Here is a 24923-nt window from a genome sequence, read left to right as displayed (position 1 = left end):
GGACCTTGGAGGGAGGGGTTTCCATGCACCCAAGGGAGTAAAGGGGGGGAGAGTAAAACACAAGGTGTCAACCCTCGAGCCTGGAGTTCCTGGAAGGGTCAGTGAGCTTTGATCTATGGGAAGGCCAAACTACAAGCCCTCTCCAGTTTATTTGGTTTCCAAGCCAGAGTATCCCTAAAAAATTTTTTTGTGGAAAGAGCCTCGCTTCCCTAGCTAGAAAGAGACCTTCCTGGCCCCCCTCTCCCCCCCAGTTCCTTGAAGCTGAAAAAAGAAGGGTGTGCATTCAGTTCTGCTCCTTTGTCCTCTTTCACCCTCTCTGAAAAACAGTTTGAATGCCTCTAGTCAGCCCTCGGCCACGTGAGCAGAGGGCTGGCTGTTGGGTTGGAGCTGGCCTTCTGGGCAGCCAGCCCTCGGCTGTCAGCAACTGAGTCTGAGAACTGGAGTTATAAAAGCACCAATGGGAGCCATCCAGAATCTGGAGAGAGAGGGAGGGGAAGGCTCGAGAATCATCCAAAGTCGTGAACTCTTTTCTAAAGGCAATATAACCCCAGCGAGTAACTTGGGCAAACTGTCCTGGACCTGGTTTTCCCATTAAAGTCACTGTGGAAAATAGAGGTGTCTGTTGGGAGGCCCCTGTAAGGGGCAGTCATCTCCCTCTGAAAAGTCCAGGAGGTGCTCATCTTCCAGAGCTTTTCCATGGGGCCCAAAAGTGAGGATCACGCTAGATGCCAGTCCCGACCTACCGCCAAACTATTGGGAATTGGTCTGGGTCAGGGCAGCTTCCAATTGTGAGGTTCTCCTTTAGAGAGACATCGGATGCTTTTTAGTTCATCCTCCTCCCTGTAGAGGTGAGGTCCCAAGGGTTCTGATCTGCCGGGTCACGCAAGAGTAGACTCTCCTTCTCCTTTTGACTTGGAGTCAGTCCTCTAAGACAAGACAGCTGAAATTTGGCTGGCTTGCAGAGGTTTCCAGGGCATTTCAAGGGTTACAAAGTCGCCTTTCTTACAATCATCCCAAAAGAGATGCAAGGAAATCGTTATCTCCATTTTACAGATGTTGTCGGTCCTTAACATCTGGGTGAGGAAACGGTGAGATCGGTTTCTGGGAAGGCTTTTGGGGAGCATTTCCTCCCATGAGGGAGAAACAGCCTCTTTCATAGAGATCTGGGTTCTCTAGAATGAGCATCCAACTGCTGAAATGACCACTGAACTCTCTTCCCTCCTGGTTCTGGAATAACTTTCCTGAGGAGCAACATTCGCCCCAGCCTGGCGGAGTTGGTGAGGTCAGAGTGTTCCCTTTCCATGGAGTCCATGGGATCCCTTTGGAAACTTGTAATAGAAATTCTGTGAGTGAAAGGGGCCTTTCTTGAAATGCTTAAGAGTTAGGGTTTTTTTTTTTTTTTTTTCCCATTTGTAAATGGTAACACTCAACAAAAGCTTCCCCTTAAGTCACAAAGAATTGGTTAAAAAAAAAAAAATTCTCTCCCGCGGTCCCTTCTTATAAAACATTCTGTAACACCCTCTCCATAAGGCCCAAAGTAAATGAAAAGTTAACTAGGAAACCTCATGGCGCTTCCTAAAATATAGACACCCCCTCCCCCAAATTCAACCCATGGGTTAACCAATAGGATGGAGTCTTCTATGTTTGTGTAAAGAAGAGTGCTGTAGTGATAATTGCAGTTTTAGTTATTATTTTAATCGTGTCTGACTCTTTGTATCTCCTTTTGGTGTTTTCTTGGCAAAGATACTTGAGTGGTTTGCCATTCCTTTCTCCAGCTCATTTTACAGATGAGGAAACTGAGGCAAACAGGGTTAAATTGATTTACACAGGTTCACACAGTAAGTAAGTATCTGAAATTGAATTTGAACTCTGGCTTTTCTGACTCCAAGCCCGGCACTGCACCCATAGCACTACCCAGCTGTGCAATGACTTATAAGATCATAGATTGAAAATAGGAAGGACCTCAGAGGTCATTTAATCCAAGCACCCCATTTTGGAGTTGAGGAACCTGAGGTATAGAGAAGGTAGAGAATTTTCCCAAGATCAAGATTCAGAAACAGAACCCTAGACTCTAAATCCCTGCACTATTTTATCTCTTCTCTCTCTATGTAAAAGGCATTTCCACAGAAGGTGTCCTCCATATTGATTAGATCACAGACCTCTCTTAATGTATGATGGGAGGGCTGCTCCCTCCCAACACCCCACAAGAAGCATTTCTCACTTGCTGTTTGCAGGATTAGCATCCCCACCACCATCTGACAGATAGGAAAATTGAGGCTCCAAGTCCCAACTCTTATCCACATCTTTTGGCTCCTAGTCTGGTGCTTATGAAAACACTCTATAAAATTTGAGACAGGGAAAAAAGAAGAGGAAGAGAAAGGGAAGGAGAGAATAGAAGGGGAAAGGGAGAGACACAGACAGACAAATAGAGACAATAACAGGCAACGAGAGAAACAGAGAGAGAAAATCTATGTTATTCTTTAGAAGATCTGAGTTCAAGTTCAAGGCTTAGTGTAACCTTAAACAAATAGCCTATTTTTTTCCACAGCTCTAACATTCTAGACATAGCCAGGTCCAAACCTTTGGCCAACAGAATGGGAGAAATGAAGTAATCTCCTTGTGGGTAGAAATTGTTCCATTTTATGTCGTATCCCTGGCGCTACTAAGCACATAGTAGGTGACTGTTGGACCGATTAACCCTCCTGATTAGGTCCTGTAACCAATGGCCCTTGGAAAGTAGCCCAAGACTGAATTCCATATAATGCAGGTCCGGAGTGTGAGGCTCGATGGAGGACATTGCTTACTAACATCCTATTAATAAGTGTCTTGGCCAACAGCTTTGGCTCGCCATGTTTGCAGTTTCTTTTGCCAGCTTCTGATCCCTGTTATGTTTATGGATTTTGCTTCTGGCTCCCTTTGCCCATTTCTCTCAATCTGGAACTGAAGCCTCAGTTATTCTTGCTCTCTCAGACATTGTCTTAATTTTTTTACTCTTCTCATTTGTCCCATGATAGAATCTATTATTAACCGTGTTGTTTTGATTTTGTTTGCCTCTTGGTAAAAGAAACCGGTGGCACTATTAGATTATTATCCACAAAATTAATCCATTCCTGAAACATCATGCACCTATAGTTTCAATTCAGCAAGCATTTATTTAGTCCTTACTGTGTACCAGGTACCATGGCACTGTGATAGATGTTGAGAGTACAAAGGCAAGTCAAAAATAAGGAAACTCCTGCTGATTTGTGGTGTGACGATGGTGGCACTTTTCTTTGCCGAGACCGACCCTTCTACCTCTGCCCATGATCCCGTGCCCTTCCATTTTCTCAAAAAGTCCACAAGTTCAACTATTTTCTTCTCTCAGTCTTAAATCTTCAACCTTCCCTAACTACTCATTTCTTCCCTGCTTCCTTAAAATATTCCCAGGTCTTTCCTATCCTTAAAAAACTCTCCAAGGCTGTTAGATGGTACGGTGGATAGGTCCAACCGACTCTAGAGCTGGTGCCCTGAGTTTGAATCTGTTCTCATATACTTAACACTTCCTAGTTGTGTGACCCTAGGAAAGTCACTTAACTCCAATTGCCTCACAAAAAAATTAAAAAAAAAAAAAAAAACCCAAACCCCTCACTCCTCAACCTATTGCCTTTTGTTCATATTCACTTATCTGATGACTCCTCGATCTCCTTTGCTGGTTCATCATCCAGGTCATGCCCCCCAACTGTGGGTATTCCTCAACGTCTGTCCCGTGTCCCCACTAATCTTAACTCTTGATGAACTCATTGGTTCTACTCCTTGGTGGCCATTATTATAATCTCCACACGAGTAGAGATCATCCCAATATTGTATTTTATATTGTTTACTGCCCAACGCATAGTAGGTACTTGTGTTTGCAGACTGATTAGTTTGCAGTTTATAGTCAGAGAGTTGCTAGGGCTACACAATTTTCCAAGGTGCTGATTCTATGGCCACCTCTCCCCTAGAGTATGCTGCCTCTGTCCATTATACAGATGAGAAAACTGAAGCTCCCAGAAATTGTGTGATTTGTCCCTGGTTACACAGTGAATGGTGGCAAGTTCTAAGCCAAGTCTTTCTAACTCCAAGGTCAGCACCATGTCCACCTTCTGCCTCTTACTGGGTCAAGAGCACAATTCTTTTGGCCAGAAGGCTCCCCTCTTCATCAGAGACTGGAGCAAAGGAGAGAAGGGCAAAAGACTGACTGAGATGGGATAATATGGGGGTTTTTGGAGCTGCTTTGAAGGACATCATCCCACCTCTTCTTTGCATCCCTCCCCTCTCCCCACCCCCCCAAGAGCCACTTTCCTATCAGGAGCAGAACTCCCAGTTCCTGGTCCTGGGGCTGGGCAGAAAAGAGCATTTTAGGGAAAAGAAATCATGTCAGCCCCCCCTTTCTCAGAACCCAGACCAGGAAGGAAGCTTCAGCTCCATCCTCCCAGCATGAAGTGAAGCGTACGGCGGACACCACTCTCTCTCCCACAGCCTCAGTGAGGCTGGGGGTGATGTCACTGCTTGTATTGGACAACAACTCAGTGACGCCGGAAGTCCTACCCAGGAGTGTTCCCCTGAATCAGCCTTGAGTCATCATCACGTTGGGATGCTATTGAGAGGACCCCAGATTCCAAGGGGCTGGCTCCTGCACACGGCACCCAGCCAAGGCTGTATTTCTGCATCAGCAAAAAGTCAAATAAAATCAGCATGTTGACCCTCCCTTTGGCTTTTAAGGGAACATCCCCGTTGCATTATTGATCTGGAAAGAGGCCAGAGGCTCCCTTGTTTCAGTGTCATCACTGCAATTTTTTTTTAAGTCTTTTCAGAGTCGATAGGGAGCTGTTGGCTGTGGGAGGAGGCGTCGTACACAGGGCTTTGCCTTATTTTGGGCCCTGTTGTTCTCTTGTAGTTTTAGTCATTCTTCATTTGTTGACTTAAAGTTAACACTGTTCTTCCTAATGTGATGCCATCTTTCATAAATGAAGCACCTTCTATAAGAAGCTCCGCATTGTTTTTCCATTAGTGGGAATGGGTTGGCGCTGAGATTTCCCAACAAGGATTAAACCTACCATCTTGGTGTCAAGGACACAATTCTTTTTTTTTTTTTAATTAAAGCTTTTTATTTTCAAAACATATGCACGGATAATTTTTCAACATTGACCCTTGCCTTGTGTTCCAAATTTTCCCTTTCTTCCCCCCACCCCCTTCCCTAGATGGCAGGTAGTCCCATATATGTTAAATATGTTAAAGTATGTCTTAAATCCAATATGTGTAAACATATTTGCACAATTATCTTGCTGCACAAGAAAAATCCGATCATAAAGGGAAAAAATGTTAAGATCCACACCCCAGTTCCCACAGTTCACCTTTGCAAAACTTGTGTTCCAGATTCCCCCCTCCCAAGACAGCTAGCAATAGGATATGGGTTAATCATGCAAGAATATAGGTTTTAACATGGAATCCCTGAATTATATATATTTTTACACACACACACACACACACACACACACACACAGATGCTTCAATCTGTATTCATACACAATCACTTCCTTGTCTAGCTATGGATAGGATTTTTTTTTTTATCATAAGTCCTTCAGAGAACATGAACTATATTTTTAACAAATGTATTTCAATATAATTGGTTTTTTTTGTTTTTTTTGTTTTTTTTTAGTAATCATATGTGTTTAATGCATTTTAATACATAATTCTGCTAAGAAGTCCCTAGGCTATACAAGACTTCTGGAAGAGACCATAATGTCCCTAAAGGGTAAGAAAAAACCAAACCCTTACAGGTTACTTGAAAAGTTAAGTGATGATGATGTGATGGTGATGATTTAGAGAGCACTTTGTAACGAGCTTTACAGTTTAACTGTCTTACTTAATCCTCACAACAGCCTTGGGAGGTAGAGGCTAGAAACTGAGGCAGAACACAAAGGTTAAATGACTTGCCCCAAAATCACACAGTTAGTATGAGGCAGAATTTGAACTCAGGTTTTCCGGATTCCAGTTTCAGCATTCTACCTCCTGAGCCACCTGACCCCCTCAAGTTCAGACACATCCCCAGATCACTCAGCCAGTAGCTGTGGCAGGTGGGATTTGAACCTCCCCATATCTTTCTGACTAATTTTTTTGTTGTTGCTGAGGAGAAATGACCTCTCTGAGGAGCGAATGGCAAAGTCATTCTGCGAGTAGGAAATGCTGGGGCAAAATGTCAGATTTCTTCTCCCTGGGCTCCCAGAAGAAAGCGGGCATCTGTCAGTCATGTCCAGAATAATGGATAGGCTCCCCCTCTCCCGCCCCACCCCTTTGCCTGCCACTACCTCTATCGTGACCTTGGTTAGTCCCCGTGGGATAATCGAGGTTAGATGGAAGGGGAGATTGTGGGGACGTGTGTGTGTTGTGGGACGTACACGGGTCCCGGCGTCTGGCAGAAAAGACCCTGGAGTCTGCCCTGGCCACCCCAAGCCTGCTGGACAAAGCCTCCTCTGGGCTTCTGGCTAAACCCTCCTTTGCTGGCGTTCCTGACCGCATCGGGCTGGCCATGGCCAACCTTGTTCTTGTTCAGCTTGTTGGCTGCAAGCCAAGACTCCTGATGCCTTTGACCTGGCCCACAGCCATTTTGCCATCTTCCTCCCTGACCATGGGTCACTTTGGTTTAAACCTTAGCTCTGACCCTGCACTACTCCTGTCCTCTCCTGGCCCAGAGAGTTGGCACCATCCTCCGTGCCCATTCCCAGCCTGAGCTTCGGCATCCAGTTCTTGTCTGGCCAACACCAGCTGCCCAGGAGGGCATGGGAATCCTAGTTTCGTGCCCCAAACTTTTAAGGCTTCTTCGGTGGTCCCATTGTTTTCTCTTCTTCACATACTTACTGCAATAGCATCCTCCATGTCAAAAAGAAAGCCACAAAGATTGAGTTTGCCTCACATCTTTCCTTCTCTTCCTTCCTCCTTCCTTCCTTTTTTCCTTTTTTTTCTCCCTTTTGTTCTTCCTTTTTCCCTCCTTCTCTTCTCTTTTCTTCTTCCCTTTCTTTGTCTTTTCTTTTCTCTCTTTTCTTTCATTTCTTCTTTCCACCTTTCTTTTTCTCTGAAATACTTTAGCTTGTTCTCCCTCTCTCTCCAATTTTCTCTCTCTCTCTCTCTGGTCTCTCTGTCTCTCTGTCTCATCGCTGTCACTTCCCAATAACTCCTTTCCTTTCCTTCCTCCTTTCCCTTAACATCGAACCAATGAAACATCTAAGTAACACAAATTGCCCACATATGGCTACATGTACCTCCTTCTGCCTGTAGACCACCATCCCTCTACCAAGAGGAAGGAGGTATGCTTTACTTTGGGGCCATCGAATCCAGGATTTCTTGAAATTTGTAAGTCATGGAGCCCTTTGACAATCTAATGAAGCCTTATCGCAGTAACGATTTCATATACATAAGTACATATTATATGTGTGTGTATACATATATATACATATTTATTGAATTACAAAGTAAACAATGGTATCAATAGGTGCAATTTTCTTTCCAATTGACATTCACAGACCTCCCCCTCAAAATCTGTCTACAAACGTGCCCCTCGATAAAGACCAAGGCCCCCTAAACTTTTTCCACTCCCCTTTTCACCTGAGAAATTTTTATGTGGCCCTAGATATAAAATAAGTACATTTACTGATAATAAATAATCATCTCACGACCCCTATATTCAATTATATGACCCCACAAGGGGTCATGACCCCTAGTCTTAAGAAGCTTTAATCTAGACCAATCTCTTCATTTGACAGATGGGAAAAGCGAGCGCTGTTGTCCAGGCCAGGAGACCCAGGAAGGTCTCATGAATAATAAATGCTGGCCCCCTCTCTCCAAAGCCAGGACCCTTTTCTGCTATAACACTTTTTCTAAGTCGACTTTCTCCAGGCCTTTCTCTGATGTTGTATCTTGTAATCGAGGCCACCCAGGACCTCTTAATAAATTCTCAATAACAAGGGATCTTTTTCAAAGGGAAAGGGTGAAGGGGTCCGAGCCTTCGCCCACCGGACCACCAGCCCAGTGTTGAGACTGCTCCTCCTGCTTTCCAAAGTTCACCTTTGGGTTTAATTTCCTGAAATTGATCTGGTTTGGTTCCCCTGGCTTTATTTGAGTATTGCCCAGAGGGGAAATGACTGGGAACAGACTCCATTTTATTAGTTTTCAGCTTAAAAAAGGGGGGAGGCAGGTTTTAACCAACAACATATGACTGCTGCCACCTTGGCTCACCCCGATTCCCAGCAGCTGTCTGCTGGGCTTAGCAGTAAAAGGGATATTTGCTCTAAATTAAACATCTTGCAAAAATGCAGCTTCTCCCTTCCTTGAAAAGGGGGACTTGTGTTAGCTGGGAGGCACAGTTCTCCAGAAAGAATCGCAAGACCAGCATCCTTCAGTTGTAAATGGTAGATCATGGAATGGATCACGGAAAAGAGTTTGGAAATCATATGATCAGGTCCCTTCATCTTACATATAAAGAAACTGGGGCACAACACACACACACACACACACACACACACACACACACACGTGAATAAATAAATAAGGCGATTTGCCCCAAGTCACAAAGATGTAGACCTTGAACTTCCAAGTCCAAATCCAGACACCCTCCCACAGGCTCTCAGTTGTTTATCATTTACAGAGAGCCTCTCCTTTATCTGGGGATTTATTTTCTTGTTTGGGAATCCCCATGGAAGAATAGGACGCTATAGCTTTTAGCACAAGATGAGAGGGACAATGGCAGCTTTGTAGTAAAAGGGGGCCCAGCTTGGGCCTTTCCCCAATGCAGCAGGAAGAAGGGACTTTACAGGCTTGGGAAGGGAAATAGGACTTGGATACGATATTAATGCTATTTCCTTTCTTTCCAACAAGAAATCTGAGATGCTGGTCTCCAAACAATGTGCCCATCGCCCCCCTCTGCCTTTGATCTCCCTCTTCTTTCTGTGGCAGATTCTTGTAGTGATAAAGGCTAATTATTGTTTTACTGTGTAATGGTGATCAGTTCCGGCACTCTGTGATTGAATTACTCTGGGAACCCCACTGTAGGCATCCTGACAGAGATCTCAGCTGAAGCCTGTTGCTCTAATAGAAAGTATCAACTGGTTTTTGCTTTCAGTCCCACCTCCGATGCTCATTACCTGCTTGATCTTTGTTCAGCCTCAGTTTCCTCATCTGTAAAAAAAGAGGTTGTCAAACTGGATAGCCTTTTCATTTGGATCTGTGGTCCTATGAATATCTTATAAGAATCACAAAGAAACTGGAAAGTATGGGAAATCATTCCATCATCACATATGGTGATAGTTTATGACTTAGTGGGAAAGGCCTGGGGTTCAGATACGATAAGTGACTTGTCCGAGGTCACACAGCTAGTATGGGTCAAAGCTGAATTTGAATCCAACTCCTTTGACCCAAAATCCAATGCCCTTTCCATTGTACATAACCAGGTATATTTTTGCCAAATTCCTCCCTTTTTTCTTTTTTCTTCCCTGTTCAAAAAAAAAAAATCTCCTTTGGGCTAAGATTGGCAGGAGAGAGTTAAACCTATGGAGTTTCTTCTAAGTCTTTGATATATATCCTTAAACTCTGACCTGGGTTTCATAGGAAGAAGTCGCCCTTTAGTTTACGGCCACTGTAAAAGGAGCATACATGAGTTTGCTTATAAAAAGAAAGAAAGAAAGAAAAAAGCACTTACTATATAGTCCCACTTCTGAGAATGGAAACATTTGCAGCCTGTTTTTAAAAGAAAAAATAAAAGGGATTGGATTACATAAACTATTTGGAAACCATTTAGTGGGGCAGTATAATTTTTATTTTCAGAAGCTTATGGCCCTACCCTACCTCAGAATCAGGCTCCTAAGAAAACATGTGGGGGAAGGGATTCCCAGGCAAATTTCCTCTAAAGGGAAATAAAGAGTAATTCCTTGTGTGCCCAGGTATAACTTTGGAGACGTGGGTAAGATGAGCTACCTTAGATGTTCTTGACCGATTGGGGAGAATTTTGGCAAAAAGTAGCTTCCTAAATTAGGGGCAGCTAGGTGGTGCAGTGGATAGAACACCAGACGTATGGTTAGGAAGACTTGTTTTCTGCTCCCCTTTCATAATCACCTGACATCAGGAGCCGGAGGAGGTTTGGGTCAATTAATAATTGGTATTGTTAGTGTTTTACAAATCTAAGTTTAATTGATAAGGAACCCCGGAATGGAGGTACTACAAATATTGTCTTCAATTTACAGAAGAATAAATTGTAACTCAGATCAAAGGTTGATTTATGCCCTAACCATTGTTTTTCTGGCAGTATGAAGTGGAAGCCCTTTGAGAAAAAAGGAAGAATTATAAACATAGACGCCTGGTGACTGTTTTTAGGTTCTGCTAGAATTCTGTGGCTGTGTTTGAATCCTTTTGTAAGTCAGCTGAACTCCCAATTCCACTGTCCTAAAGGTTGTAAATTTTATCCACATGTCACCGGTGTTGTTGTTTAGGATTACGCAAAAAAAGAGATGGCGACATGGCTTCATGGAACAGCTTAGAGATGTGTAGGAATGGCTTCCAGTTTGGTTGGAGGACTGTGAGGTTTGAGTTTTCAGGTTCCCGGGCTAACCGATGTTGGGATTTGGGTTTTTTGTTGTTTGTTGCTGGCTTTATTTCTTTTGGTTTGTTTTAATTTTACACTTCCTAATTATTCTGGTTACACAGCTGGCTGCAAGAGCTTCCCTTTTAGGGAACTGGACTATAGAATTCAAAACCCCTGGGGACCAACTCTAGCCCTTCTCTGAGTGAAAGAGACTTCTAGGAAGTGCCTGATGTAATTCTTGGCCAAGTCAGAGCCGGATGTGAACGGATGTGTTTCGAGCAAAGGGGCTGAGGAGGGATCGCATCATACCCAGTCTCTGGCCCAACCAAGACAGGATCGGGCCAATGAGCAGCGGCAGAGCTGACATGGACCAAAGCGGGGAAAACTCCCCAAAACTAAGGAAACAAAAGTTCTATTGGGGACTGTGTAGCAGAAGGATGAAGATGCGGTTATTTCAGAGGAGCTAAGGAAGTACCTCAAGGTTCCCATCAAGTCAGGATGTAAGACTAGACAAGGAGACTTGGGGATTTATTATAGCAGCGGTCCATTAAAATGTTTAGAATACATTACTCAGATACATGGATTTTCTAGTGGTTCGGAAGATATCATGGTAATACTCAGTGATCCTCAGGATTTTGTCCCAGCCCTGGGATTTCCAAACCCATTTTAGCAATATTCTTTTCTCCAAAAATGGTGTGGATTAAAAAAAAAAAACGTAATCTTTAAAATAAGGATGTATCTTCTAGTACCTTTGGGCAGAAGGGTTGAGAGATTACACTGAAGGGGGAACACTAAAAGTTCAGAAGATTATTCTAAGTATCTCTGTGCTCAAAGCTTTTAAACATCCAAGCTTAGATAACATTTTCCTCATTTCCCAAGGTATCACGCTGGGTGCTTGGGGGAGGGTGACTCTTGGGCAGCAATCTGTCCACCTCTGGGTCATCCAGGCAAAAATCAGAAATGCCCAGTGGCCTTTTCCAAAGGTCTTTTGTAGTGTTGATATTCTCCTTTCTTGACATGAAGAGGAGAGGAGAAAGCTTAGGAAAATCTGCAGGCATGAAGGCAAATGACTCTTTCGGGTTTGAGGGATGGAAACTAATATTGGCTTCTGCTTGTATCACCAAAGTAGAAGAGTTTCAATTCTTTGTATGGGTCCCAAAGAGAGGGCTTTGTTTCCTTTGACTCATTGCTTTATAAGTATCAATCAGTCAGTCAACAAGTATTTATTGAGCCCCAACTCTTTGCCAGCTGCTGAGGATACAAGTTCAGTACAAAGCATGTAACCATCTCTGTTTGCAGAGAGCTTATGATGTAACCTTATGGGGAGATAAAAGATACATATAAAAATATTCCAAAATAATTGGTGGGACAGCGAGGTGTTGCCGTGGATAGAGCACCGGTCCTGGAATCAGGAGAACCTGAATTCAAATCTGGCCTCAGATACTTGACAGCGTACCAGCTGGGTGACTCTGAGCACCCTAATCACCTCAAAAAATAACAACAAAAAGAAGAGATAGAAGGAAGAGGGAGAGTATTTTAGGGAAAGGCACAGATGGAAAATAGAATGGCAGGTATGGAGAAGGGGATGTAGGGAGGCCATCGCCCCTCTGTACTCTGAAGGGTTGTGTCCAGTCCTGAAACCCCTACCACCACCATTAGATCCCCAACTCCTTGAACAGAGGGCCCATGTCTTTGCCTGTGTATCACCAGTGCTTAGCACGGTGCCTGATAAGTGGTGACTGAATGAAAGAATGAATGGGGCACACACAATAGCCGTCCTCAGATATCAGGCTGTCGCATGGAAGAGGCATTGGACCCGCTCTGTTCATCGCCATCGGCCAAAATTTGGAACAGTGGTTGGGAATTGAAAAGAAGTATTTTTAAAGCGAGGGAGTCCCAACAATTAGCACCATCCCAGCATGGAACAGACGGCCTTGGGGAGTAAATGGTGGCTGGCTGACACAGTACATCTCAGAGGAGATTTCTCGAAGCGTGTGCTCATCTTGTGCCCTTGGAAGTCTCCTTGGGCACAGAGAGGCTGTGACTTGGGTTCTTGGCTCCTCGTCCCTTTTTCCCCCCAGTTCGTAACCATCCTGCCTCATTTCCTCCCTAGGTGTCCTCTCCCTGCCTGCCTACTTCAGCCCTTATAATGATGGCTCCCTGGGCAACGATGAGCGAGCCGACGCCTATGCCCAGCTGGAGCTGCGGACGCTGGAGCAGTCCTTGCTGGCTACCTGCGTCGGGAGCATCTCGGAACTGAGTGAGTCGGGCCTTTCCTGGTGGGCACGATTGTGGGGGGGGACAGGGACGGGAACTGGAAAATGGTCGCTTTTCTCTCGCTCATCTTGTCCAACATAACTGAGAAATGTCCATGTATAAATTCCCATCCCTGTATGAATTCACCCCACTGATCTCATTAGGGCAGTTGAGGATTGGGGAAGTAGTGGACCCTATATGCTTAGGGCACAAAGAAGTAATTGACCAAGCAGTGTTGAGGCAGGAACTTCCCTCTCCATCCAGTTGGGCTATTGGTCTATAAGCTTGTAATGGATTCTTGGTCCTTTTGCTGGAAATTTTGGTATTTTACTGCTTCCCTTCCTTCCTTCCCTTCCTTACCTCCTTCCCTTCCTTCTTCCTCCTTTCCTCCCTTCCTCCCTTCCTTCCTTCCTTCCTTCCTTTCTTCCTTTCTTCCTTCCTCCCTTGCTCCCTTGCTCCCTTCTTCCCTTCCTTCTTTCTCTAAAAAGAAAAAGAAAATTATTCCTTCAAGATTATTTGCTACAAACTAATGGTGAGTCTGGAGCAAAATTCAGCTCGTCAGCTCAGATATTCCCAGCTGCAGTGAAGAATGGGAGCAATAGGGCCCAGCAGGTTACGGAGTCTCTGAGGTTGGGATTCAGCCGGGAATGTCTTTCCCTCTTGACTTTTGTCAACAACAAATATTTACCATCCACGGCGCCACAAGTCCCAGGCTTCAGCCTATCGGGGCCATCTTGGCGAAGGGCTGTGGCACTTGGCACTTACTGTCTAAAAGAGCTCAGCGGTAGAAGTGATAATGATCACTCACATTTACATCGAAAAGGACTGATGATGTTGCCCACCTCTCTTTTTAGATAGTGCTTCAGAGGCAAACAGTCTCAGAGGACATCTGGGGATGTGTGTTTGGATACAGTTGTTTGCTTGTTGTTTTCCCCTGCATTAGACTGGGGAGGGAATTGTGAGGTCCTTGAAGCAGGAAATTTTGCTTTTGCTTCTTTTTGTATTCCCAGAATTTAGCATAGTATCTGGCACACAGTAGGCACTTAATAAACATTTATTGACTAAATGGCATAGATCGAATCTGGCTTCTGACTCCTGCTAACTGTGTGACCCCGGGCCAATCATTAACCCGTCTCAGCCCTTATTTTTCTCATCTGGACTTAATTGTCTCCTAAAGGCAGTATGACTTAGCAAATAAAGAATCAGAGTCAGGAAGACCTGGATTCCGATTTCACGTCAGACTGTACCAGCTGTGTGACCCTGTGCAAGTGATTTAACCTCTCAGTGCCCTCCCATCAATGCTATAAAACTACAAGTTTCAGAAAAGGTGATGGTCTACCTTGGGAAAGGGAGTTCTCCTCTCCCGATTAAATTATAGAGCCTGTCAAAAATAAAAATAAAGAAGGGCTTACCTCATAAAGTTGTGAAAGTCAAATAAGATCCAAAACCTTAGGGAGCTATCTAAATATTTATTGATAATTATATTAATTAATTGTATTAAATATGATCAAGACAACACATGTATTTGCTTTTATTATGATTATAATTACAATTATTACAGTTTGCAGATGGGGAAAGAGATGAGATTGAGTAGGTAGACTTTCCCCAAACCACCAGCGTGGGTGTAAGAGTCTAGAGCACCTTTTCTTTTTCTACTACGTTACCCTGCCAGTCTGGCCTCGTGAAGGCTTCTGTGGGCTAAGTACGGGTCCTTTGGTGGGGGCACTTTGATCTGGGCTGGAATCAAACCTGCTTCCTTCTCATTCAGGGCGGCTGCCACACCCACGGCATTCGTGGGGAAGATGGAAGGGAGAGGGAAGGATCTGTGGGAAGGGAGAGAGAACCTCGCTTCCCACTGACTTTCCCAATGGCTTTGATGCCCTCCTTGCCACTTGTCTGTGGTGGAACCCCAGGCTTCTGCCCACCTGCTGTGCCATGACTCCTCCCAGTGTTTTTAAGCTGAGAGAAGCCCAGTGGTCAGCCAGAAGACAGGTGAGGGGAGTCAGGACCTTTCATCATCAACCCTCATTAGCCTCTTGCCCAGTCTCCTACAGGCACGCCATGCCCACTGTTGGCAGGATGCCAGCCTCCGTGTCCTCCTGGTACGGGGCCATCTACCCCCTTCACTGTTCTCTAAGGTCCGCGGGCTCTCACCACCTGCACTGCCCTGCATTATATGTGGAACACCGCCCCGCCCCCCCCCCTTAGAGTGTAAGCTTCTCGAGACCAGGAACGCCCCTAGTTTCCCATTTCTGTCTCTGGCCCGGGGTTTGGCGCCTCCGGAGCACCTGGGAAGTGCTTTCCCACTCGGCTGCAGCATCCTGACTCATCCCGGGCAATAGAGAAGGCTCTTTGATGTAGTTGGGCGCCTCTGCCCCCCCCCCCCAAAGCCAGGATCCTCTGCCTACCCCCCCACCCCCTTCCCGCAAGGGGGAGGAAGGATGTGAGGAGTGCGGGAGGAGGCTGGCGATACTTGGCTAACAGCTGGTCCCTAAAAAGCCCATGAAAGTTTTGATATTCATTAGCTCCTGAACGTCTGCACCTTACTGAGCCTGCCTGACAGGTTGAGAAGTATCGGTCTCTTATGGGCCCAACTGCAGAGGAAGCTCAGAAGGCTGCTCTTTGTTCTTCACCCCTCCCCACTGGGAAAACCTGATGAGAGAGGAGAGGGGGAAGGGAGAAGAAAAAGGAAAAAAATAAATCCACTTCTCCCTGACAATCAGGATAAATGAGGCTGCTCTCAATTTCACTTCCATTCTGGCTCTTTTATTTGTTGCTTTATGAAGAGGGACGGCCACGAAGCCCCCCGATCATCAAGCTTTGGATGGTTAATTGGTGGAAAGGGGAGATCCTCACCTTGAGAAAGGGGGATTTGTGGAAAGGACTCTCAAATTCGAAATTGGGTTCCAGGGGTCAGGGTTTGCCTTGCAAACTTTAAGGCTCTACATAAAAGCCACTTTTGTTATCATTAACCATGACCAGCATTGTTTTTTATCACAATTATTGCCATTTCCAACTAACTGTGCCTCTTTAGGTGAGCTGTCTCCAATTCTGGGCTCATTTCCTGCTCAGCAAATGGAAAGGGTGAGATTGGGTGACCTCTAAGCTCTAATCCATTAGGGCAGCGGTTCTTAAACTTTTGCTCCTAGTAGACCTTTATAAATTTAAAATTATTAAGAGTTAAATTGGAGGGGCAGCTGGGTGGTGCAGTGGACAGAGCTCTAGCCCTGCAGTCAGGAGGACCAGATTTCAAATCTGGCCTCATAACACTTCTGTGTTACCTGGATGTGTGACCCTGGGCAAGTCACTTAACCCCAATTGCCTCAGAGAAAAAAATCAAATTGAAGATCTGTCCAAAGTGACTTTTATCATGTGGGTTATAGTTAGATATTTACCACATGAGAAATAAAAACGAATTTTGAATTTGTAGCCCCTTTGAAAGGGTTTCAGACCAACTCCTGACCCCAGAATTCTCTGGATCACACTCTGAGAACCATTGCTTTAGAGCAGCTACGTGGCCAGTGGCGAGAGCCCTGGGCTTGGAGTCGGGAAGACCTGAGTTCAAATGTGGCTTCAGATACTTCCTAGCTGTGTGACCCTGGGCAAGTTCCCTAGTCTCGATCCACCTCAATTTCCTTCTTAGCAAAATGGGAACAGTAATGACATAGACCTTCTAGAATTGTTGTGAGGATCAAATAAATGAGAGAATAACTACAAAGTACTTAGCCCAGTGCCTGGCACATCACAAGCACTAATATGTGTGTGTATATACACACACACACACATATATATATTATATACATACTTATACATGTATATTATACATATACTTATATATGTATATTATATATACACAATATATATTATATACATACTTATGTATGTTATATACATATATATTATATGTATACAATATATGTATTTTATATATAGACAGTATATATTCATGCATATTATATATACAAATAATGTATATTATATATACTATACATATATAGTATACATATACGCATACATGTATGTTATATATTTACACATATACATACTTATACATGTATTGTCTACATACATATACTTATACATGTATATTATATATACATCTATTATATATTTATACGTGTATATTGTATATACATATATATTATACATACTCATACATGTATAATATGCATATTTTATTTGCTGTTAGCTATTATTATTCCAAATCTAGTCCCATCATACCTCTGGGTCAGTCCAAAAAGAAACCAGGGGGACCCAGTGTGCTGGGGCTTGGGTCCTCAGCCTAATGAAGTAGAGGAAAAAAGCTCTAATAACTAAGTGAAAACATGTAGTGAGAGAACCCTGAGAAGGCCGTTCTGGGGCCGGGCAGACGGGCAGTCTGCCAGGAAGGTGCCAGGGTGGGGGGAGCCAGTCAGCGCTGGCAGAAGAGCAGCGCCACCTTGTTTGAAATGGTGGAGACCGCCCGGCTCTGGGTCCTCATTCATTTGGAGGTGTCAGCAGGGCTCGTGAAGGTCTTCAGAAGCACCTCACGTCCTCTCTGACTCCTTGCCTCTCTTTCAGAGGATCGTAGATTGAAAGATGGAAATTTCCACAAAGTTTTACAAAGACGAATACTGAAAGCTATTTTTGCGTGTAGCTAGAAAAACAAAACACTATTTTGAAAAATTAAAGAAAACAAAGGTGGAAAGTTCCTCCAGAGTAACCAGCTCACTTTTACAAATAAGGAAACTGAGGCCCAAAGAAAAGAAAATGTCAGGAAGCCTTGGGAGGTCGCCTCCAGTTTCCATCCTGTCCTGGATTTGGGCCGGAGGCTACCCGAGACTTCTCCAATAGCATTTTTTTTAATTCTCTTTCATTGTGCCTTTGAAATAGCATTTCAGCACGATTTTCATTTGATGCTATTGGCTTTTTCCTTCCTGCGGCCTTGCCAAGAATTATGACATTCGGGCCGGGAGAGACGGGAGCCAGGTTTCAGCTTATTGCAGCTGAGAGAGCCGTGCCGAGGGGGAGGCCGCCTGGCGAGGGAGCCCGGCCAGGAGGCTGATGAAGCAAGTCCTCCTGGCTTTGGGAGGCCGGAGGGCAGGGCCCGGCCACGCGGTGCCACAGCCCAGGTTCTTTCTGAGGTGCTCGTGTGCCCGGTTCCAAAGGGAGTCTCAGGGAATGAGAGAGAGAAGGGAAAGGGTGGTTTGAATGCTGGCGGGCTGGGCCCGCAGGGGCGGGGAGCATTTTCCCTGGCCCGGTTATCATGATCATTTCTGAAGAGGAAAAGGGGGTGGGATGGGGCCGGCCGCTGGCAGTGCCTTCTCCCCTCCATCGGGTGTGTGCCCCCAGCCCAGAGCTGGCTGGTTTTGCAATTAATCTTGCAACCTGCTTTCATCTGAGCCCCCCTCCCCACCCCTTAAGTGGTCTTTTTAGTGCCCCTTAAATTCTCCTAGAGCACAGACAGATGTTTGTATCCCGGGCTTCCTCCCCTCGGCCCTTGTTAGCCTGGGTCAACTCGGGCACCGTGGGCTCTGTGAGGAGAGATCTCCAGACCCTCTCAGCTGGGACCGCAGGAAATGAGGCGGGAGCTGGGCCGGGGCCTCAGCTGGGGGTGAGCCGCTTGTGGAGGGGATGGAGATGTGCTGACACTTCAGCCTTGTTTGCTGATCATCCCCTGCATCCCTGAAACTCATTAGCGGGAACTCTGCCTAATCCAAATAGGATCTTCAGAGCACAGGAACAATGACTAGGCCCTCCTCAGCCAGGCCGGGCTTGGGAGAGAGAACTCTGTCAGGGGCTGAGCGCCAGACTCCAGGGAAGGAGCTCAGTTAAGATTTATCTGGATCTTAGTCCTGCATCAGCCACTGATTTATTCCTCCTGGGGGTGGAGGACACAAGTCAACTGCCTCGGTTTCCTCACCTGGACTAGGTGGATTCTAAGGCCTTCACGCTGGGGTTGTATGGCATTTCAGGGACAGAATCCAGGACTGACCCCTCCTCCCCAGCATTGATAGGAATCTCTGATGTTTTCTGGGTTCAGAAGTTCCAAAGGGGGTCAGGGAGCTTAATGGCGCCTCCCCGCTCCTCTCAGGCCCCCTCATGCCTGCATTTCTGGGCACAGAGCCGGAGGGGTCCGAGAAAGGGCTGCCCCCGCCCCCTCCCGGCCTGCCCTGCCGAGGGGCCTGCAGGTGCCCAGAGCTATTTTGGTCCCATCCTTTCTCAGCATTGTCAGCGGGCGGACAATGGAGGGAGATTTCCTGTGCTCAGTTTGGGGAAAGTTAAGGAGTTCTGAAAACCTCTGTGGGTTCTGGGAACTGGAGGGTTTGAGAGCCTATCGTGGGGCCCATTTGAGCTGGAAAAAGCCTTAGAGATTGCCGCCCAAGCCCCTTAATTTCCAGAGAAAGAAACAGAGACCCTTTGCCTTAGGTCCCTCCAGCAATAAGAACAGAGCCAGGCTCGGGGTGCAGCCCTGGAAGGACCGGGGGGCCAGTCTAGTCTCAGCCCCTCGTTTTATGGGTAAAGAAACTGAGGCCCAGGGAAAGTAATTAAACCGCTCACCCAAGATCTAGGCCTGGCAAGCTGCAGAGCCAGGAGGGGAAGCCCCCTCTGTGAGGGTGGCCTGCCTCCCCCAGGGCCGAAATGGCGCAAGTCCTCATGTCAGGGTGCAGGGGCTGCGGCTTCTGCCCCACACCCGCCGGTGCCCCAGGGTGCGAGTCTGATGGGCAGACACAGAGACAGGGACAAAGTTAAAAAGAGACAAGCAGACACAGAGAGAGAAAGAGGCAGAGACACAAAGACTCAGAAACAGAGACAGAGATGGAGAGACAAAGAAAGAGACTCAGAGACAGGGACAGAGAGACACAGAGATAGACAAAGGGACAGAGAGCATGAGGATGAAGGGGCAGCAGTGGGTTTCCTTGGCCCAAGGAGGTGGAGGGAACTGGCAGGAGGGCGGGAGCCAGGATGATGAAAAAGAAACCGCATTAGCATAAGCTCCAGGAGCCGCTGGCCCTGCCAAGTGTCTCCCTCCCGCTGCTAAGTCAGGACCATAAGTGAAAGGCGAAGCTAATTGGCCTGTGGGTCTGGGTGGCAGTTTCACCCGCGCCCCTTAGCTCTGGGGGTAAATAATAATTAGGGCTGGAAGGCAGCCCTTTCCCACGGCGGCAGCGGGAGCGGAGCCCGGGGCAGGAGAGCTCACCTCGCCCCCTTTGTCCCCCTTTCCCTGCAGGTGATTTGGTTTCCCGGGCCATGCACCACATGCAGTGCCATCATCCCCTGTGCCCCGGCACCAGCCCGGCCCGCCAGGCCCGCCAGCCTCAGCAGCCCATCAGCTGGTCTCCCGACGCCCTGCACACGCTCTACTATTTCCTGCGCTGCCCACAGATGGAGTCCATGGAGAACCCCAACCTGGACCCGCCGAGAATGACCCTGAACAACGAACGGTAGGAAAGCTTGGAGGGGACTGGGCGCGGGGGTCGGGGGCTCAGCGTAGGTGAGCCCGGGCAGGGCCTAAAGTTGGCGGTCCAAGATGGCGCGGGGCCCAGTCAGAGCTTGGGGCGAAATTTCCAGAACGGGCTTAATTTAGGCCCCAGAACCATAGAATTCTTGAGCAAGAAGAGCTTGGACATTATCTCCTTATTCACTACGAAAAAATTTACAGCGATCCAGCGCCGCTCTTAGGGTCAGGTGGCAAAAGCAGGACTAGGCCCTCGTTCTCTCTTACAGTCCTTACCTCTTTCCTTCATATAATAGCCATGCAAGGATGCATCATGGGAAAAGATGGAGAGAGGCAGAAAAAGAGACAAACAGACAAAGACTCAGAGAGAGAGAGAGACAAAGAGAGAGAGAGACAGAGAGAGAGAGAGACAAAGGGAGAGACAGAGAGATAGACAGAGACAGAGACAGACAGAGACAGAGAGAGACAAAGAGAAAGAAACTTGTCAGCAAAGTCTTTTCCTGGTGTCCATCCTACCCCGACCCCATTAACGTGACCAGCATCTGGCACGGCCGGGTGTATCTCTGACACTGAAAGCGAGGCTGCTCCCTTGATGTAGACGGCATCACAAATCCAGAGGATTTTTAGCTAGAAAGAAGCTTCTGATCAGACGAAATGCCAAATTTCAGTGAGAGGTTAGTGAAAATCAAGACGACAGCTTTTTTTTCCCATCTACTTTACAGACTGCTCCCTCCCTGACATCTGATCCACAGCTGGACCCCTCGGGACCCCTAATTAAGAGTCTGTGTCTTACAGAGCGGGGTTAATGTTTGAGTGGTTTTTTGAAAAGATACCTTTGTATATGTGTATATACACACGCCTCCCTGTGTGTTGCACAGACACATTTGCAAGCGAGGTATTTTGTGTGAGTCATCAGCTCTCTGCCAGGCAGGCACATGGGAAATTAAAACCAACATTTAGACAGAATGAACCATTCCCATCTATTTTGGCCTAAAACGACCCCGACCTAGAAATCTCCAGGTGAGTGAGCTGTTCCTCCCTCCCCTGCTTATTACCCAGCACTGCTGGGGACTGGGGGACAGTCTCTCAGTATGGTAAAGAAGGTTGCTTTTTCACAGGGTGACTAATTTCCCAGTCCCCAGTGAGAGAGCTCAGCCTTCAGTCATGGCCAAAAGGCAAGTGGGGAAACCCCAACCCTCTTGGCTATAGAAAGAAAGTGGGATGATTCTTTGGCTTAGGGGAGAAAGTACAGAGCCAGGGTCTCTCATAAAAGTCCCTCTCGCCTCAGAGGGGTTGCATCAATACCCTCCCCCCCCAATCCCCAGGGGATTTGAAGCTGTGGTTCCAAATATCTCCGCATGTGGAGCAGACGTCTGGCCCACTAATCTCGCCCACTTAAGGGAAGAGATCTGTTTTGTCCTCCGCCCTCGTCATCATCACTATCACCCCTTTCCACAGTCTGAATAGCTGTCAACAAGCCCTGGGATCACTCATTTCCTGTTTTGAGGAGCACTCCCCCCAGCACAGACACCACGGTGTTCCCCAAGCACACTGTATACAAACACAGAGATGTGTGACTCAGAGTTAGGGAAGCGTGAGCATGTTCTGTGTCATGGCTAAGAGCTGCCCATCTCAGAGCTCTCGGGTTCTTGCCCTAGCCAGCTCTCTCAAACCATTCTCCCACTGTCCTGCTCCACTGTCCATCCAGACCCTCCCAGGGGCGACAGCTGCTCAGGGAAGCGCTTTCCCTTCAGCCTCTGCAGAAACTGGGGCGGCTCTCAGGCTCTGGCTCGCCCCAGGAGGGAACCCTTTCCAGGTAACAGCAGCAGCACAAGGGGCCTTCTGGGCGGCTCGGTTTGGAGACCAGTTTGGGGGCCTGTGGAGAAGAATAAAGCCAGTGGTGAACACAGACTTCTTGGGCCTGAGCTTGCCCAGGACTTGGACCCGTTCCAAAGGAATGACCATTAGTGACTGCAGTGTGATCCAGAAGAAGCTGAGTGGGTCCCGGGTCCCTCGGTGGGCCCCCTCCCTTCGGCGTTCCTCCCCCCCTTGTGGGAAAGTGGAGAGTGCCCCACACAGGATGCTTTCTGGCTGTTGGCTTGTCTTGTGGAGCCCTCAGTAAGCACCGGCCAGTCCAAATCTAGGTGTGGTCCCGGCCCCCACCCTCCAGGGCCTACCTAGAACCTTGCCCGTGGGTCTGTCCAGAGGCTTGGAGCACGTTGACCCTGCAAGGTTCTAGCTCGGCCCTAATTTCACTACAACACTCAGTCTGGCCAGAATAGACTACTAAGGGACTGCAGCAATAGGGTAGCCTAAGGAACCTCAGACAAAAGTTTGGGGGCGGCTCAGGTGAGAGTTTCCTCAATAGTTTTTTATTTTTCCACTTACACATAGTTTTCAACATTCATTTTTGTAAGATTTTGAGTTCCAAATTTTCCCCCCTTCTTTCCCTACCTCACTCACAGGCTCATTCCTGTCCAAGACAGGAAGCAAGACAGGTTATCCACATACAATCATTTTAAACATATTTACATATTTGTCTTGTGTGAAAGAAAAATCACAACTAAAGGGAAAAACAAGAAAATTGAAAATAGTACACTTTGATCCGCGTTTAGTCTCTGTAGTTCTCTCTCTAAATACAGATGGCGTTTTCTGTCCCAAGTCTATTGGAATTGCCGGATCACTGTATTGTTCAGCAGTGATTTTGTTTTAGAAAAATTATATTGATCTCTTGTAAACGTCAGGCCTGTGGGGAGCTCACACAATGTGGAGGTAGATGAGAGAGGAAGTGGATCTGGGAATTTTTCAGAGAGAGTCATGAGGCCAGCCTTGTTTAAACCAAAACCTTTTGACTTTGGATCAATGAGATAAAAAAGGAAAAATAGAAGAGCTTGATGATTTCTTAATCACTAGTCACAGTGCTCCTTCCAATTCCACAGTGATTTCCTTTACTGCACAGAGAATGTATCATCTCGGGTTCCAAAGAGCCTTCTCTCTTCCCTGCTCAGGAACCATTCTTTATATCATTGGATTTAAAAATAGAAGAGCCTGATTGTTTCTTAATCACTAGTCACAGTGCCCCTTCCATTTCCACAAACACTGATTTCCTTTACTCCACAATGAATGTATCATCATGGATTCCAAAAAACCTTCCCTCTTCCTACTCAGGGAATTTTTTCTTTTCTTTTCTTTTCTTTTCTTTTCTTTTCTTTTCTTTTCTTTTCTTTTCTTTTCTTTTCTTTTCTTTTCTTTTCTTTTCTTTTCTTTTCTTTTCTTTTCTTTTCTTTTCTTTTCTTTTCTTTTCTTTTCTTTTCTTTTCTTTTCTTTTCTTTTCTTTTCCTTTCTTTTCTTTTTTTGAGGCAATTGGGGTTGTGACATGCCCAGGGTCACACAGCCAGGAAGGGAGCCATTCTTTATATCAGTGAATTTAAGAAAAGAGAAAGGGGAAGGAGGAAGCAGTTCGCAAAGTTAATGAACATCTGATCCAAGTTTAACTGTGTGTATAATTCTACAAGCATCCATTAAGTGCCTATTATGTTCTGCCATAGAGACTCAAAGACAAAAGTTTCTGCCCTCATTTACATCCTCCTAAGGGAAGGAGGAAGATTTCTTGAGATTGGAATAGGAAGATGCCAGCCAGCCCATGAGCTGCCCTGAGGAGAATAGAGTAGATCGGGGCAGAGCCAGGATCAGTGACCTGAAATCTCTTGCTGTTTTCCACTCCCCCATCTTCTCTCTCCTCAGGGAGCTCTGAGGCAGTGAGTAAACAGATTCTCACCCTCTCCATGCTCCTGGGCCTGAGGGCTCACACCTCACCAGGTGTCATTCCAGAGAGCCTCTGTCATAGTCTCAGACAGAGAAACCTCAGCCTTTGCAGCAGCTGCACCCCGGGAGCTCCCCCGGGATTGGGGAGGGTTGCCATGTCCAAGAATCCCTCAGAGGGGTCGTTCCTCTGCCCCATCCCCGCACCACTCCCTGCATCAGAGCCGCCAGGGAGCTCCTGCAGTGTGGAGTCAGGCATGAGGGGGAGGTAGATCTGCGGATTTTTCAGAGAGGGGAGATAGGGGACCCAGCTTAAGTCAAGTCCTGACACTGGATTAAGGAGAAGAAAAGGGAAAAACACGAGAGCTTGACAGTCATTTAGTACTCATGGAGTGATTTCTCTTGTTCTCTAGAGGATGCTGGGCTCATGCTCCTGTAGTAGGAAATTCCTGTAGGTCTAATAGGGTTTTAGATATGAAATCGGAAGGGACCTCGGAGAGCATCTTGTCCAACCCCTCATTTTACAGATGAGGAAACTGAGTCCACAGAGGAGGTGAGACCTGAAGAGGTTGACCTGCATGGTCTCTTGTTCCTCCTTGCAGCTCTGATCTGGTGAACCTCCTCCCCGCAGGCCCCCAAATGGTGGAGGTGGGCGTCTGGGCTCCGGCCCTGTGAATGGTATACCCCCGGGCTGAAGCTTCTTTTTGCTGAGCTGCTTTTGGCTCAGTTTGGGACCAGAGCAGCATTGTGGCTTCTGCGGTTTGTGTATTTTCGCCCCTAATCCGTGCACTTCCAGTTCCCTTTCCTGCAGGCCCTTTATCAGAGAAGGAGGGGGCAGTGAGGTGCTGCTGGGGAATTTCCTGAGTTACCTGCTCAGGG

The 24923-nt window shown here is 46.6% G+C and overlaps 1 protein-coding gene across 1 annotated transcript in view; it reads left to right on the top strand.

Moving 5' to 3' along the window:
• ABTB2 (ankyrin repeat and BTB domain containing 2) overlaps positions 1-24923 on the top strand; it is a 181985-nt gene that overhangs the window by 121345 nt on the left and 35717 nt on the right. The window contains exons 2-3 of the mRNA XM_051966283.1: positions 12702-12848; positions 20055-20268. Of these exons, the coding sequence (XP_051822243.1) occupies positions 12702-12848; positions 20055-20268 (361 nt within the window). The remainder of the gene's footprint in view (positions 1-12701; positions 12849-20054; positions 20269-24923) is intronic.

The sequence above is a fragment of the Antechinus flavipes genome, chromosome 6, assembly GCF_016432865.1.
Source record: "Antechinus flavipes isolate AdamAnt ecotype Samford, QLD, Australia chromosome 6, AdamAnt_v2, whole genome shotgun sequence".
In the NCBI taxonomy this organism is placed as follows: Eukaryota; Metazoa; Chordata; class Mammalia; order Dasyuromorphia; family Dasyuridae; genus Antechinus; species Antechinus flavipes.
The sequence above is the reverse complement of the archived record's forward strand: the minus strand, read 5'-3'. Positions and strand labels throughout refer to the sequence as shown.